This window comes from Lepisosteus oculatus, chromosome 18 (assembly GCF_040954835.1).
Source record: "Lepisosteus oculatus isolate fLepOcu1 chromosome 18, fLepOcu1.hap2, whole genome shotgun sequence".
NCBI classification, from domain to species: Eukaryota; Metazoa; Chordata; class Actinopteri; order Semionotiformes; family Lepisosteidae; genus Lepisosteus; species Lepisosteus oculatus.
Genome location: NC_090713.1, coordinates 11,823,310 through 11,836,222, shown reverse-complemented (window position 1 = coordinate 11,836,222; position 12,913 = coordinate 11,823,310). Strand labels below are relative to the sequence as shown.

Sequence of the window (12,913 nt, the reverse complement as noted above, 5' to 3'; positions counted from 1 at the left end):
CCTACTCTACAAGTCATCATCTCATAGGAACCCCAGAAATGATCAATGACCAACATGAGCGCATGTGCACACACACTCAGACATACATATAATAAATATTATAATAATAAACTTTGTTTGATATATTAAAATGTGGCTTCTCAAAGTGTTTTACAGAAAAAAAACACAAAAATAAAAAAGCACCATTTCAGTGAGAGGGGTGAGCCTGTTTAGTCGAGCAAAGCAGATGTGAATTAATTTTTCGAGCCTTGATACAATTCACAACAGTCTAAAAGATTTTAAATCGTCAGGCATTTTCTTGACGGCAAAGGTGGATGGTGGATGTTGCAATGAAACCATTAATTTCTGGAGCAACCTCTCTAATTCGTGCAACTACACCGCTGTGTCGGCTTGTCATTGCTCTAGCACCGTCTGTACAAACTCCGACACATTAGCTCCACATTAACTCTGATACAGTAGCTTTTTTAAAATACAATTGGTCACTTGCGTCCATAGTACGCATTCCTATAGAGTGGTATAGAATTACAGAGTATCTCTTGTGTCCACTGAAGTATTAGCGCGCACTGTACCGTAGTACGTAGGCTGCGTATTCGACACGTATAAAAATACAAAATATGAAAACCTGTCCTGATTTTTTCAGCGCACACAACACAGTTCCACGGTCATTTGGCGTACCACCTGGCGGCACTCCACGTACCACTGCCGGTACGCGTACCACAGTTTGAGAACCACTGTCCTAGAAGACACAGACCGGCGCCAGACCGGGAGAATGCCGGCAGCGTAAAAGAAAATGCCGGATGAACTAGGGATTGGACAGTTTCCAAGTGCTTATACAATCGATGGAAATGTTCAAATAAGTGTGCAAAAGAAATAAACAAAATAATCATTTATTTCTTTATCATATTGGCTAGCTAATGTCCTCTCTTTGCTAGTTAGTGGCTGTGTTTCTGCGTTGGGTAGCAACGGTTGACTGTTCTCAGGCAGAAGATGTAAACATTTCCGTTAATTTCCGTGTTAAATAATTTTTTAAAATTAAAATTTATTCTATACAGCAATCGCATATTTGGGTACCGTTTCATAAAACTTTCATGCTTAAAATGTTTAGGGAGAAATGGAAGACTGGTGTGTATTTTTTCTTTAAACTACCAAGACCAGCCATACACAGTACAGTTTACGTACATACAGTAATGTTTATGTTCCTAAATTAATATAGTTTATGACCTTCAGATGCGTTATGCTCCTCTTCTTTTTATGCTCAGCTACTAAAATTTCCCTTTAGTGGTAAAATTCCATATAAATATTCAAAACTAAGCGGATTAAAATGTGCACAGTAAAGACATTAAATGATTAAATCTTTTCACTACCAACCAATGCACCACGAGTGCCCCTGTCAATCACTTACCGCGGTGCCCTGCGGTGGCTTGTGGGTAGTTTACCGTACTGCGGGTTTGTACCGCGCATTTTGAATGGCTGCTTCAAACCAATAGTAGTGATCAGTGACGTGAGTCCTGTAGGGCTTGGAGCAGTATTGCTACAAAGACAAGAACATGGACAGAACAAACCAGTGGCATATGCAAGTCGCTTACTTACCCCAACAGAAAGGCATTACTCGCAAATAGAGTGTGAAGCCTTGGGTTGTGTTTGGGCAGTGGAACATTTTAGGACATGTTTATGGGGAGGCAAGTTCACACTTCAAATGGATCATAAACCCCTCAACACCTCTTGTAACTCTTTTGAGTTAGTGAATGTGGAAGATGGTTCAAAAATAATGAGAAATGTAAAACATCTTCGACACGCTCCTCCATTGGATCTTGATTTTGAATCTGCAGAAACAGAAAATGCTGAGAATACAAGACTTTCTGACGTGGAGGACTCAGACAGTGGAGAGTACATCCGTAGGAGAGCCAGTAACTTTACCCAGAAGTGAAGTAACAACCAGAAGTGGCAGGGTTATCAGGAAACCGGCTCGTTACAGAGACATTTAAAAATATAGGAGTTGCACAGCTCTCCAAATGTTAAATTGCCCTATTTTGTTTGTGTTATCTATGTAGATGTTGCTTAGACTGCTAGAAATGAAGTGATATTTAGAAGTGACTTAAGTGAACTAAAATTTGAGTTGGTACGCATAGAAATTGTTGTAAAATGTGTTGAATAGAAATGGAAGGTTTTACATACATTTTGTTGTAATAGTTAATAACCGTTTACTGTGTGTTGATATAGAATTGTTACAATTGTATGGTAAAGTTATGGACTTTAAAAATAACAAAGGAATGGATGTAGTATAGTGAGTAGACATCGCGAGACAACAGAACGAGAGAGTAGAAGGCGGGAATATATGGTGTGAGGGCATGATTTGTGTAGTTAATAAAATAGTTAAAATAATATAAGAACGGCTCTTTATTAAGATACACAACAGATATAAAGACGCGGAAATGTGTTATATAGCGTTTGATAGTGGTTGCTCGGAGCCTGGGGTAATGCTGGCATTTTAGAAACTTTCTACATGCGTGCGAATACCGTGACACAAGGAAAACGAAGGAAAAAGTAATTTTGTGAGCATGAATTGTAAATCGTTCCCACGATATAACTTTTTTTCCTACTGATGGCCCCTCCCGGGCTCCGTAACAAAGTGTTATCACACTTAAATTATTTAAACGAATACCTCTCCCACGTGTCTCTGTCAAAACTGCTGAGGTATGTAGAGCACCTCCTATTACCAGACTGGGACCGTGCAGTGATGAGCAAGGTGTGGTCTCACTCCTGTCATGACCAAAGAAAAATTTGTGCCTCTTCAAAAATACCTTAAATTTATTCTACAGTCCCACAGCTAATAGAAAATCACCTTGTTTTTGTCTTATTTGCTGTATTACAAATGGAATTCCATTTTGTATACATTATGATAATGAATATTTTGATATTGGTCTCTGTCACAACTGCTGGGGTTGATAAGACCACCCAGACTGGGACCATGCAGTGATGCACAGGGAGTGGTCTCACTCCCCTCCCAAACAAACAAAAAATTGTGCCTCTCCAAAAGTAGCTCAAATCTATTCTATAGACCCTCACCTAATAGTACATAACCATGTCTTTGCTAAAGTTGACTTTACCTGGTCCAGGAATTTTTTTTCTTAAGCAGGGTTTAGGCTTTCATTTCATTTTGAAAGGTGCTGCCAAGCTAGTGTAACTTTATGTAGCTAGCTGTACATTACAATTTGGCAGTACTGCTACATTAGCAGTAGGCTGCAGTATGTGTCCCAAAAGCCTAATATACTCACAGATTGATTCAGGTCTGTTTCAGGTGGAGGCACTGCCAAATTAAAAGTGTCATTTTGTTATGCCACATTAAGAACATTGACATCGGTCACATTAAGAACCTAGGTCATCCATTGTGTTATATACTGTATGAATTTAATGTTGTACCTCTGGTTATGGTTTCACTTCTGTGTTGATATTCAGGTACACTTTCACTGCTATAGCACCTGAACCTGTCTGACTCCCATGTTGAGTCTCTTGATCCAACTCTTCTCTTACCATATTCTGACCTTCAGCAGCCCTGCTGTTGTGTTTAGGTAAGTGTTCAGTAAGAAGAGAATTGCACCCAGTGCACTTTCTGCTGGGCCAGAGCCAACTCCTCTTCTACAAGAGCAGGATAAACACAGTCTCAGGCAGAGGGTCTGTAGAGGGAGTGAGAGTTTGAGGGGTTGGTGAAGAGCAGGATCTCACTAGAATTCCTCTAGTAAAACTGGAGATACTGTAATTGTTTGGGGTGCTATACTGTAAGGGTTCTAGTGAGTACAAGCTATATTTTAGTTCAACCAGGTTAAATAAACATGTACCGTGCTCATTGAACTTGAGGGGGTCCGAAGCTACGTGTCCCTAGATTAAAAAGCTGGAGAGCGAGAATCACAACAGCACTATGGAGAGATCCAGAGTGTACGGATCAACTAACGAGCTTGGAGGTGTGGATGAGTTTAAATTCAATAGACAGGGGGAAAAAGGGAGGATGAACATAGTGCAAGGCATCCACATTCATTCTCAAAGAAAAAACACTCAGGATGTGCGGTTGTGTTCCGGCTGCTGTTGTGTTCAGGGTGAGTTATGTCAGTAAGAAGAGAATTGTACCCAGTGCTCTTTCTGCTGGGCCAGACCCAGCTCCTCTTCTACAAGAGCAGGATTAACACAGTCTCAGGTGGAGGGTCTGTAGAGGAGGAGAGTGTTTGAGGGGTTGGTGAGGAGCAGAATGTCTCTAGAATTCCTCCAGTAAAACTGTAGACTCTTGTCTGAAGGTGTTGGTGTGTTTTGACTATGTTACATGTGGGAGTCTGGGAGTCTGTCTTTTCGTTAAATGGGAAAGTTGTTTTTCTCAAAATATCTGCAAACATCAAAATCTCCAGTCCACTTACTCCAGTATTGGTCATTTACATTTGGGATTAATAAACCATTTGAAGAAAAACAACAACACTGTAACTAACTAAAATAACTATAAGAAGATGACATCAAAATAAAATATAATAATAAATGTGAAGCAATTTTTATTATGGTTAAAAGTCAAAGTCTTTCTATTTCTGTTTCCCATTTCCAGTCACTGTAGCTCCGTGTGTCTCCCTGTGTCCCACTGTCTCCCTTACTGAGAATTTCTTCTCATCTTTCTTCTTCCTCCTGGAACCCAAATTTTGAAGGTGTTATCTTCATCATCCTCATCCATGGACACTCTGAGATGGATAATGACATGATGTTGTATATTACTGCTGAGCTGGGTGTTGTAGTGAAGACTTGGAAAGAAAGATGTGGATGAGCTGTGCAAAAGTTCAGCTGTGCTCCTGTCTTTTTTGTCTGCAGGATGTGGGAATGTGGACTAACAGAGAGATGTTGTGAAGATCTGGCCTCTGCTCTTCAGTCTCAACACTCCAGTCTGAGAGAGCTGGATCTGAGTAAAAATAACCTGGGGGATTCAGGAGTGAAACTGCTGTCTGCAGCTCTGAGGGATCCCAACTGTAAATTAACAACACTGGGGTAAGTGAACACTGGTGATTTCTTTGTTTTTTATTGTTTGATGTAGATATTCTGAAACGCACAACATTCACTTTTTCTCATGCATCAGAAAAAACACCTAGGAAGTACAAAACAAGAAAGAAAGAGGGCATACAGAAAGACAAAAAACTGTTACGCAACTTTGTACAAGTTCTTGTCTCTGGCTTCTTTGTTAATATCTCATTGCTGAGAGACTCGACATGCAATCTTTCCCACTTTGCACATCTTTTTATAGATATGTTTACGTTGTTGTTGATTTATAATTCTGTGGGTAACATTGTCTATGAGATTTCATTCATAGAGTCCTTCTTCATTTGAACACAAGGTCTGTTCAGCTTTAACCAGTTTCTAGTGATTTATTTCATGGCTGCCGTCTTGACAGTTCTTAACAAGTATCTTTCTGCCTCTGAAGGCAGCTCATCTGGTGTTTGTCCCAGAAGAAAAAGTACTCCAAATAAGGATTGTTATATATTTCTTCAAGATTTTGAAGACTGGGCCAACCCAAATTTCTCATTTGAATCTTACTCTTAACTCTTGTATTCCTACTGTATTTTTTAATATTCTACATACATCTGAAAGGATGTAGCTGTGGAAGTGAGTTAGGTATGCAAACTTTATCAATATGTTAACCTCTTATTTTAGTCTCATTTAATTCTTCTCAGCTTTGAATTTCCCCAGTGTTTTCTCCTCTCTCTGTGTGCTTTAACCTTGCCTGTTTGACCACGTCTTGCACTGATCCCTGTGCACTGAACCCTGCATGTTAAACGACTCTGCCTGGTGCTTTAATCAGTTCCTCTCAGCTCAACCCTTCCATTTCGATCGCGTCTCTAGTTTCACTTTCTCCTGCCTGCCCTGCTTGCTTCCAGCAGAGCCCGCACCTGGATTCAGTCTCCAGCTTACTGCTTCCATCAGCTCAGTGCAGGAGATATCACACTGGGGCCCTAGGTTCAATTCCAGACCTGGGGTGCTATCTGTATGGCGTTTGTATGTTCTCCCCATGTTTGTGTGGTGTTCCAGTTTTCTCCTACAGTCCACAAACATGCTGGCAGGTTAATAGACTTGTGGGAAAGCTGGCACTGGTATGAGTGTGTGCTCTTTGATAGACTGGCATCCTGTCCAGGGTTCAATCCTGCCTTGTGTCCAGTGCTTCCTGGGACAGGCTCTGGGTAACTGTGACCCTGAATTGGATAATTGTTTATTGAAAGTTATGTTGATGGTGTTCAAATGCAGCACTACCACTTTGTCAATTAGCTGACAGTATAAACATATCCCTGTAATGACAGATAAAGTCAAATTTCAGGACAAACTTCAGTCTAGATTTATTTGGGAGGGAAGAAAACCTCAGGTAAAACCTACAGCACTCTAACACTCCCAGATCTACAGTCTAACTTCTGTGCAGCTCAGCTTAAAGCTTCAACTACCTGAGTGACCACTCCCCAGCAAAAGGTATTCATCTCACTTAAAACATTATGTTTTACACCTAGTATAACTCAAAGCATTATGAAAATAATTAAATTCTGCAATTTAAATACATTAATTACTTAGAAAAACTCAAGAAAGGAATAGTTGTTTTGAGGGTTGAGAGAAATAGCATGGCACCCTGACTTTAAACCACACAAAATAGACAGACGTTTTAGAAATGGTCATTGAGGGGCATAAGACAGAAACAAGGAGGAAGACAGAAATCCTGGAAGTACATTCATTCTTGTTGTCCCAATCCTTCCCAAGAGCAAGGGAGAAATTAATTTCCAGTTTTTTAAGTTTTGCATCATGTCAGAATAATGTCAGATTCTGTCTGCACTGCTTCTCGGAGGTTTCTACTAATGTAGGATCTAAATGATGGAAACAATGATTTGGACGAGCTGTGCAGATGTTCAGCTGTGAGCCTGTCTTTTTGTCTGCAAGATGAGTGAGTGTGGACTTACAGAGAGATGTTGTGAAGATCTGGCCTCAGTTTAACACTCCAGTCTGAGAAAACTCTATCTGAGTAACAATAACCTGGGGAATTCAGGAGTGAAACTGTTGTCTACCACTCTAAGGAATCGCAACAGTAAATTAACAGAACTGTGGTAAGTGAACACTGGTGATTTTTGTGTTTTTTTATGTGCTAATGCTGAGACACAACATTTTCTTTTTCACATGCATCAAATAATTAACACCTAGGAAGTACAAAACGAGAAAGAAGGAGGGCATATAGAAAGATAAAAAACTATTACGTGATTATATACAAGTTGTTGTGTGTGGTTTCTTTGTTAACACCTCATTACATATTAACATGACATATTAGACATCTCAACATGCAATCTTTCCCACTTTGCCCATCTTTTTTACACATACTATATATAGGGATGCAGCCATTTAAAATGCACGGAGTAAACTGCGGTAAAACAAGGAATCACCTTGTAAAACTGCCAGGTGGAGCTAATAAAGCTTAACATCTTATGTACAGCATTTGAGCTGTCACCAGAAAACACATGGTTTCGAATCCCGATCACTGCTGAAGGACAGTCTTTTTCCAATTAAGAATTTAAGTTGTATACTCTTTAGATGTGTAATAATTTTAAACTGTGTATTACAGCATGTTAAGCATTAAACATTAAAAATTTGGTATATTTTATAAAAGCAAGATTACTCAGTTGGACAAAAGTACACAACCTTCCACCTGCATCATAAATATTTTAATTATGCAGAAATACTGAGATGGTTAATTTTAGTAAATATGTTGACAAGTATCTGAATTTTTACCAGAAAAATTAGTATCCAGCTGTGAATCCCCCTTGATGAGAATATTTTAATTATGCAGAAATATTTGATGCATCAAAGTCTTTCTCTGTATATGCACCACAGGTAGGAAGACCACAGGAGGAAAAGGATAGCTTTTTGGAAGATCTCGAAGAAGTGATTAGCAGAATCCCAGGAAATGAAATGGTGGTAATTGGAGGAGACTTCAATGCACATTTAGGAGAGAAATGCCCAGATTATCTAGATGAACATGGTCAGAGAGGGCTAGGAGAGAGAAATGAAGAAGGAGGAAGGCTACTAGAAACACTCCAAGCTCTTGAATTGTTTGCAGTGAACACAGGGTTCACGAAGAATTATGAGCAAAAGGTGACATACAGGAGTGGTGGCCATGATACCCAAATAGATTACATATTAGTGAGAAGAATTGATAGAGCGAAAGTCCAAGATGCTAAAGTCCTGCCCTATGAGGCTGTTACCAGACAACACAGGCTACTGGTGATGGACATCACAATATTGAAGGAGCGAAGAATAAGGCAGAGGAAACACCCAGCACGAACAAAAGTGTGGAAACTGAGAGAAAACAAAGTAGATTTCAACAGGCTGGTGAAAGAAATGAAAAACAACACAGAGGAAACAGAGGAGCCTTCAGTTGAAGAAGAGTGGACTGAGATGAGCCACATCCTAGAAGAGGCTGCTACCAGGGTTTGTGGAAAGACAAGAGGAGGCAGACCGAGGGAAAATGAAGAGTGGTGGTGGGATATGGAAGTTCAGGAAACACTGAAGGAAAAGAAAAAAGCATACAAGGCACTGAAAGATGGCACTGGAGAATTACAAGAATATAAGAGACTAAAGAAGGTAGCAAAAAGAAGTGTAGCAAGAGCAAAGGAAAGAGCCTGGAAAGAATGGTATGAGAAACTTGAAACAAAGGAAGGAGAGGACCAAATCTACAAGATTGCTAAACATAGAGCGAGACAGAAAAAAGATATTATCCGGGTGGCGGTACTCAAGGATGGAGAAGGCAGAGTCTTGATTAAAGAAGAACAGATCAAGCAAAGATGGCTGGAGTACTTCAAAAATCTGTTAAATGTAGAAAATGAGAGGGAGAACCTAGTGGAGGCAGACGTAGTGTGTGGACCAATCCAAGAAATTTCAGTAAAGGAAGTGACAGAAGCTATCAAAGAGATGAAAGTGGGCAAAGCAACTGGACCATCAGGAATAGCAGCAGAACACTTTAAGAACCTCGATGAAGAAGGGATTCAGTGGCTGACGAGATTGCTAAACAATATTGCAAAGGAAGAGAGAATTCCAGAAGAATGGACAAAAAGCAGTATGGTTACCATCTACAAGGAGAAAGGAGACCCAATGGAGTGTAAAAACTATAGAGGAATAAAACTTCTGGAACATGGATTGAAAATCCTGGAAAAAATTCTGGACAAGAGACTCAGGAAGATAATCAGGATCCACAACTCACAATTTGGATTCTCAGTGGGGAAAAGCACAACAGATGCCATTTTTGTGATGAGACAGTTACAGGAGAAGACACTAGAGAAAGGGAAAAAGCTGTATGTGGCCTTTCTGGACTTGGAGAAGGCATATGACCGTGTGCCCAGAGAGGTGGTGTATTGGTGCTTGAGGAAGAAAGGAGTACCAGAAAGCATGGTCAAGTTAGTTCAAGCAACCTATAGAGATGCAACTACGAAGATGATAACACAACAGGGAGAGACAAAAGAGTTTGAAATCACAGTTGGAGTACACCAAGGATCAGCACTAAGTCCTTTCCTTTTCATAAACATTATTGACACACTGACAGAGGAGGTAAGAACAGAAGTGCCTTGGGAACTCATCTTTGCTGATGATGTGGCACTGATGGCAGACTCAGAAGTAGAACTACAGGAGAAAGTGTTCAAATGGCAGAGGAGTCTGGAAAAGGGTGGACTGAAAATGAATGCAGAAAAATCTGAAATAATGGTAATGGAGAGAAGAGGAGATACTATGACCAATGTTGAGGAGACAAATGGAGGAAAACTGAAACAAGTTGATGACTTTAAATACCTTGGATCAAAACTGGTAAAGGGAGGAGAAACACTGGAGGCAGTAAAACAAAGAGTGAAAGCTGGATGGAACAAGTGGAGAGAGATAACTGGAATAATCTGTGACAGGAAAATTCCCAGAAAGTTAAAGTGCAAAATGTACAAGACTGTGATTAGACCTGTACTACTATATGGAGCTGAATGCTTGGCAGTTGGAAAGAGGGAAGAAAACTTGATGAGAAGAACTGAAATGAGGATGTTGAGATGGATTCTGCAGATTTCAATGAAGGATAAGATCAGAAATGAAGAAATCCGTAGACGATGTAGGGTGGTGGATGTGGTTGAGAAGATGCGAGAGGCGAGGTTACGGTGGTATGGACATATCATGAGGAGGGACGTTGAGGAAGTAACAAAGAGGGTAATGGAATTTGAGGTGGAAGGTAACAGAGGAAGAGGCAGGCCTAGAAAGAGATGGATAGATTGTGTGAGAAAAGATATGGAGGTATGTGAAGTGAGTGAGGAAGATGTGCTCGACAGAGACAAATGGAGAAGAGCAACCAAAGCAGCTGACCCCAGGACAGTCTGGGACTAAGGCTGTGAAAAAGAAGAAGAAGAAGAAAGTCTTTCCGAAGATATTACTAATAGTATTAATAATGAATGACCTTGGACAAGCTGTAAATTCAATGTATTACCGTGGTAATTACACGTATTACACTTTCTTTGTAACCATTTTTGTAAACGAAAATACTTTATTTTTTAATTGACAAAACGTAACACCAAAGCACTTCTGATCACGTATTGATTTCCAATCATACAAATTAAGTTTTGAAAATCTCTGATTCACCATGCCTTTCACATGCACATAAACGATATTAATTTAGGAACATAAACATATTGTGTAAACTGTATATGGCTGGTATTGGTAGTTTAAATAAAAAATACACACCAGTATTTCTAAACATTTTAAGTATCAAAGTCTTACATGTGGGTATTTTGGAAACCTTTTTATGTGCCTGTTCTGACTATATTAAGTTTATATACATTGTAGAAAATTACTGTATAGTGTTTGAACATTTTCTGCGAATATTTTGTTATCACAGTAAAAACACGCATACTTTTTAGAATTTGATTAATAGGGAATATAATATGGAATTGCTTATCTAAAGAAATTAATAACGATATAATTATATTCATATACTATAGCTCAAATTATCACAGTAGTACACTTTCTTTGGAAATGTCTGTATCAGTTTCACTCCTTCCCATGTGATTACTTCTGTGGCCTAATGGGTTAGGCATGTGCTTTATTTACCCCCATTACCCCCATTTTGATTAAAATCGCAAACGCGTGTTTAATTAAATGCCTTTATTGATTCACAATCTGACAATGCATTGTAAATCGTTATCTTTTTCTTTTAAGTCCCTTAGGTAACTTTAAGCATAGCTTTCTCACCATTTAAATTTATTTTTCATACCATCGTTAAACACAGCAGGAGCGTAATGTATTTCCTAATGGTATCACACGTGGGAAAATTAGATTGGAATCATTTTTATTTTTTTAATACATTTGAGAAGAGTGTCATCTATACAAAAAAAGTTGTATTTATTTAATACCACTTGATAGTTATATTAATAGAGATAAGAATTAAAGTTGTATACTGTTTAGACTTGTAATCATTGTAAACTGTATTACAGCATGTTAAGCATTAAACGTGAAAAAGTTGGTATATTTTATAAAAGCAAGATTGCTCAGTTTTACAAATGTACACAACCTTCCACCTTCATCATAAATATTGTAATTATGCAGAAATACTGAGATGGTTAATTTTAGTAAATATGTTGACAAGTATCTGAATTTTTACCAGAAAAATTAGTATCCAGCTGTGAACCCCCCGTGAAATTCTGAGAAAGAGGTTTAGTGGGCAGTGTAGTGAACATAGTGTGTTTTAATACACTGTGTAGTATAACAGTATAAAACTTGTTTTTTTTATGTTTGTAAACGCTATTCTTGCAAGTACATTTTGTACAGTGTGCTTCTCTGTGTTAGCTGGTGGGCGAACGTTTGAGGTGAAAATTCATCCACAATGAGTGTACCTTTAAAGCAGAGAAGACCGCACCAAACGTTTTCGGCTCTGTATGTCGCTCAAGACATTTTTCTTTGACACTTTCTTTAGTCATAGAGGTGGGAAGATGCCTCCCCCTTCCCTCTGCCTGCCTCACCTGTTCCCATTTTAACCAATTTAGTGGTTTCATTAGTGACAAAGGCTAAACTTTCTTGGAAATAATGTATTTTATGTTTTGCAAGAAACTGACTTGCTTTAACAAAATATATTTACAAATCCTTTTCCCTGGCAATCTACCTAAATGCCCATCGCCTCTTTTTACACTTGTTAAAAAGAACATTTCAATGTTAATGCAACACGGAAGATGTTATTAATAATGTAGCACTTTCGGGCTCACCTGAGTATGCAGCTGAAATGTCACTGTTTAAACGAATAAGAAATTAGATTGCTCATAAATCTAATAACTTATTCTGCATAAACATAACGTAATTGCTCTCTGAAAATGCTCTTTTTCCTGTCCGTTTAAAGTTATACTGCGCAGTGGGGGACGGTGCGCTATTTTGTCAGCAACCTGCTAATCTGCTCAACACCTGTAGAAAACATGATTTTATTTCTGTACAGAATGCGCGGAAAGTGTTTCAAAAGTTAAATTAAGAAGTAAAAAGAATTTACAGCTTACACAAAGACTCAAACTACAGTATGGAAATACGAGTGTTTCGGGGAAAAAAGGACATTTGATTGCTGATTTCCTTATATTTATTTTAAAAATGCTTTTATTTATTCACAATCTGACAATGCAAGACAGAACAAAAGCATCTGTGAAATCACATTCCTGAATGTCCCCCACTGCACTCAACAATCTTAGGAAGAACACGAAACAGCCTGTTAACAGCTTGTTTTTTGCCTAATCTGTCTGCTGCTAAAAAATCACGCCCAACTTTTTAATAGCAGCAGACAGATCAGCTAATCAAGGAAGAAAACAATTATCTGCTGTTTGCTGCTGAGGCTGGGAGAGAAAATCTTCTCTATAACTCTTCAGTTTACAGA

The 12,913-nt window shown here is 38.8% G+C and overlaps 1 protein-coding gene across 1 annotated transcript in view; it reads left to right on the top strand.

Annotated features, from left to right (window-relative positions):
* LOC138223970 (NACHT, LRR and PYD domains-containing protein 12-like) overlaps window positions 1-12,913 on the top strand; it is a 514,121-nt gene that overhangs the window by 365,509 nt on the left and 135,699 nt on the right. Inside the window, exon 15 of the mRNA XM_069180151.1 lies at window positions 4,840-5,013. Coding sequence (XP_069036252.1) covers window positions 4,840-5,013 — 174 coding nt within the window. The remainder of the gene's footprint in view (window positions 1-4,839; window positions 5,014-12,913) is intronic.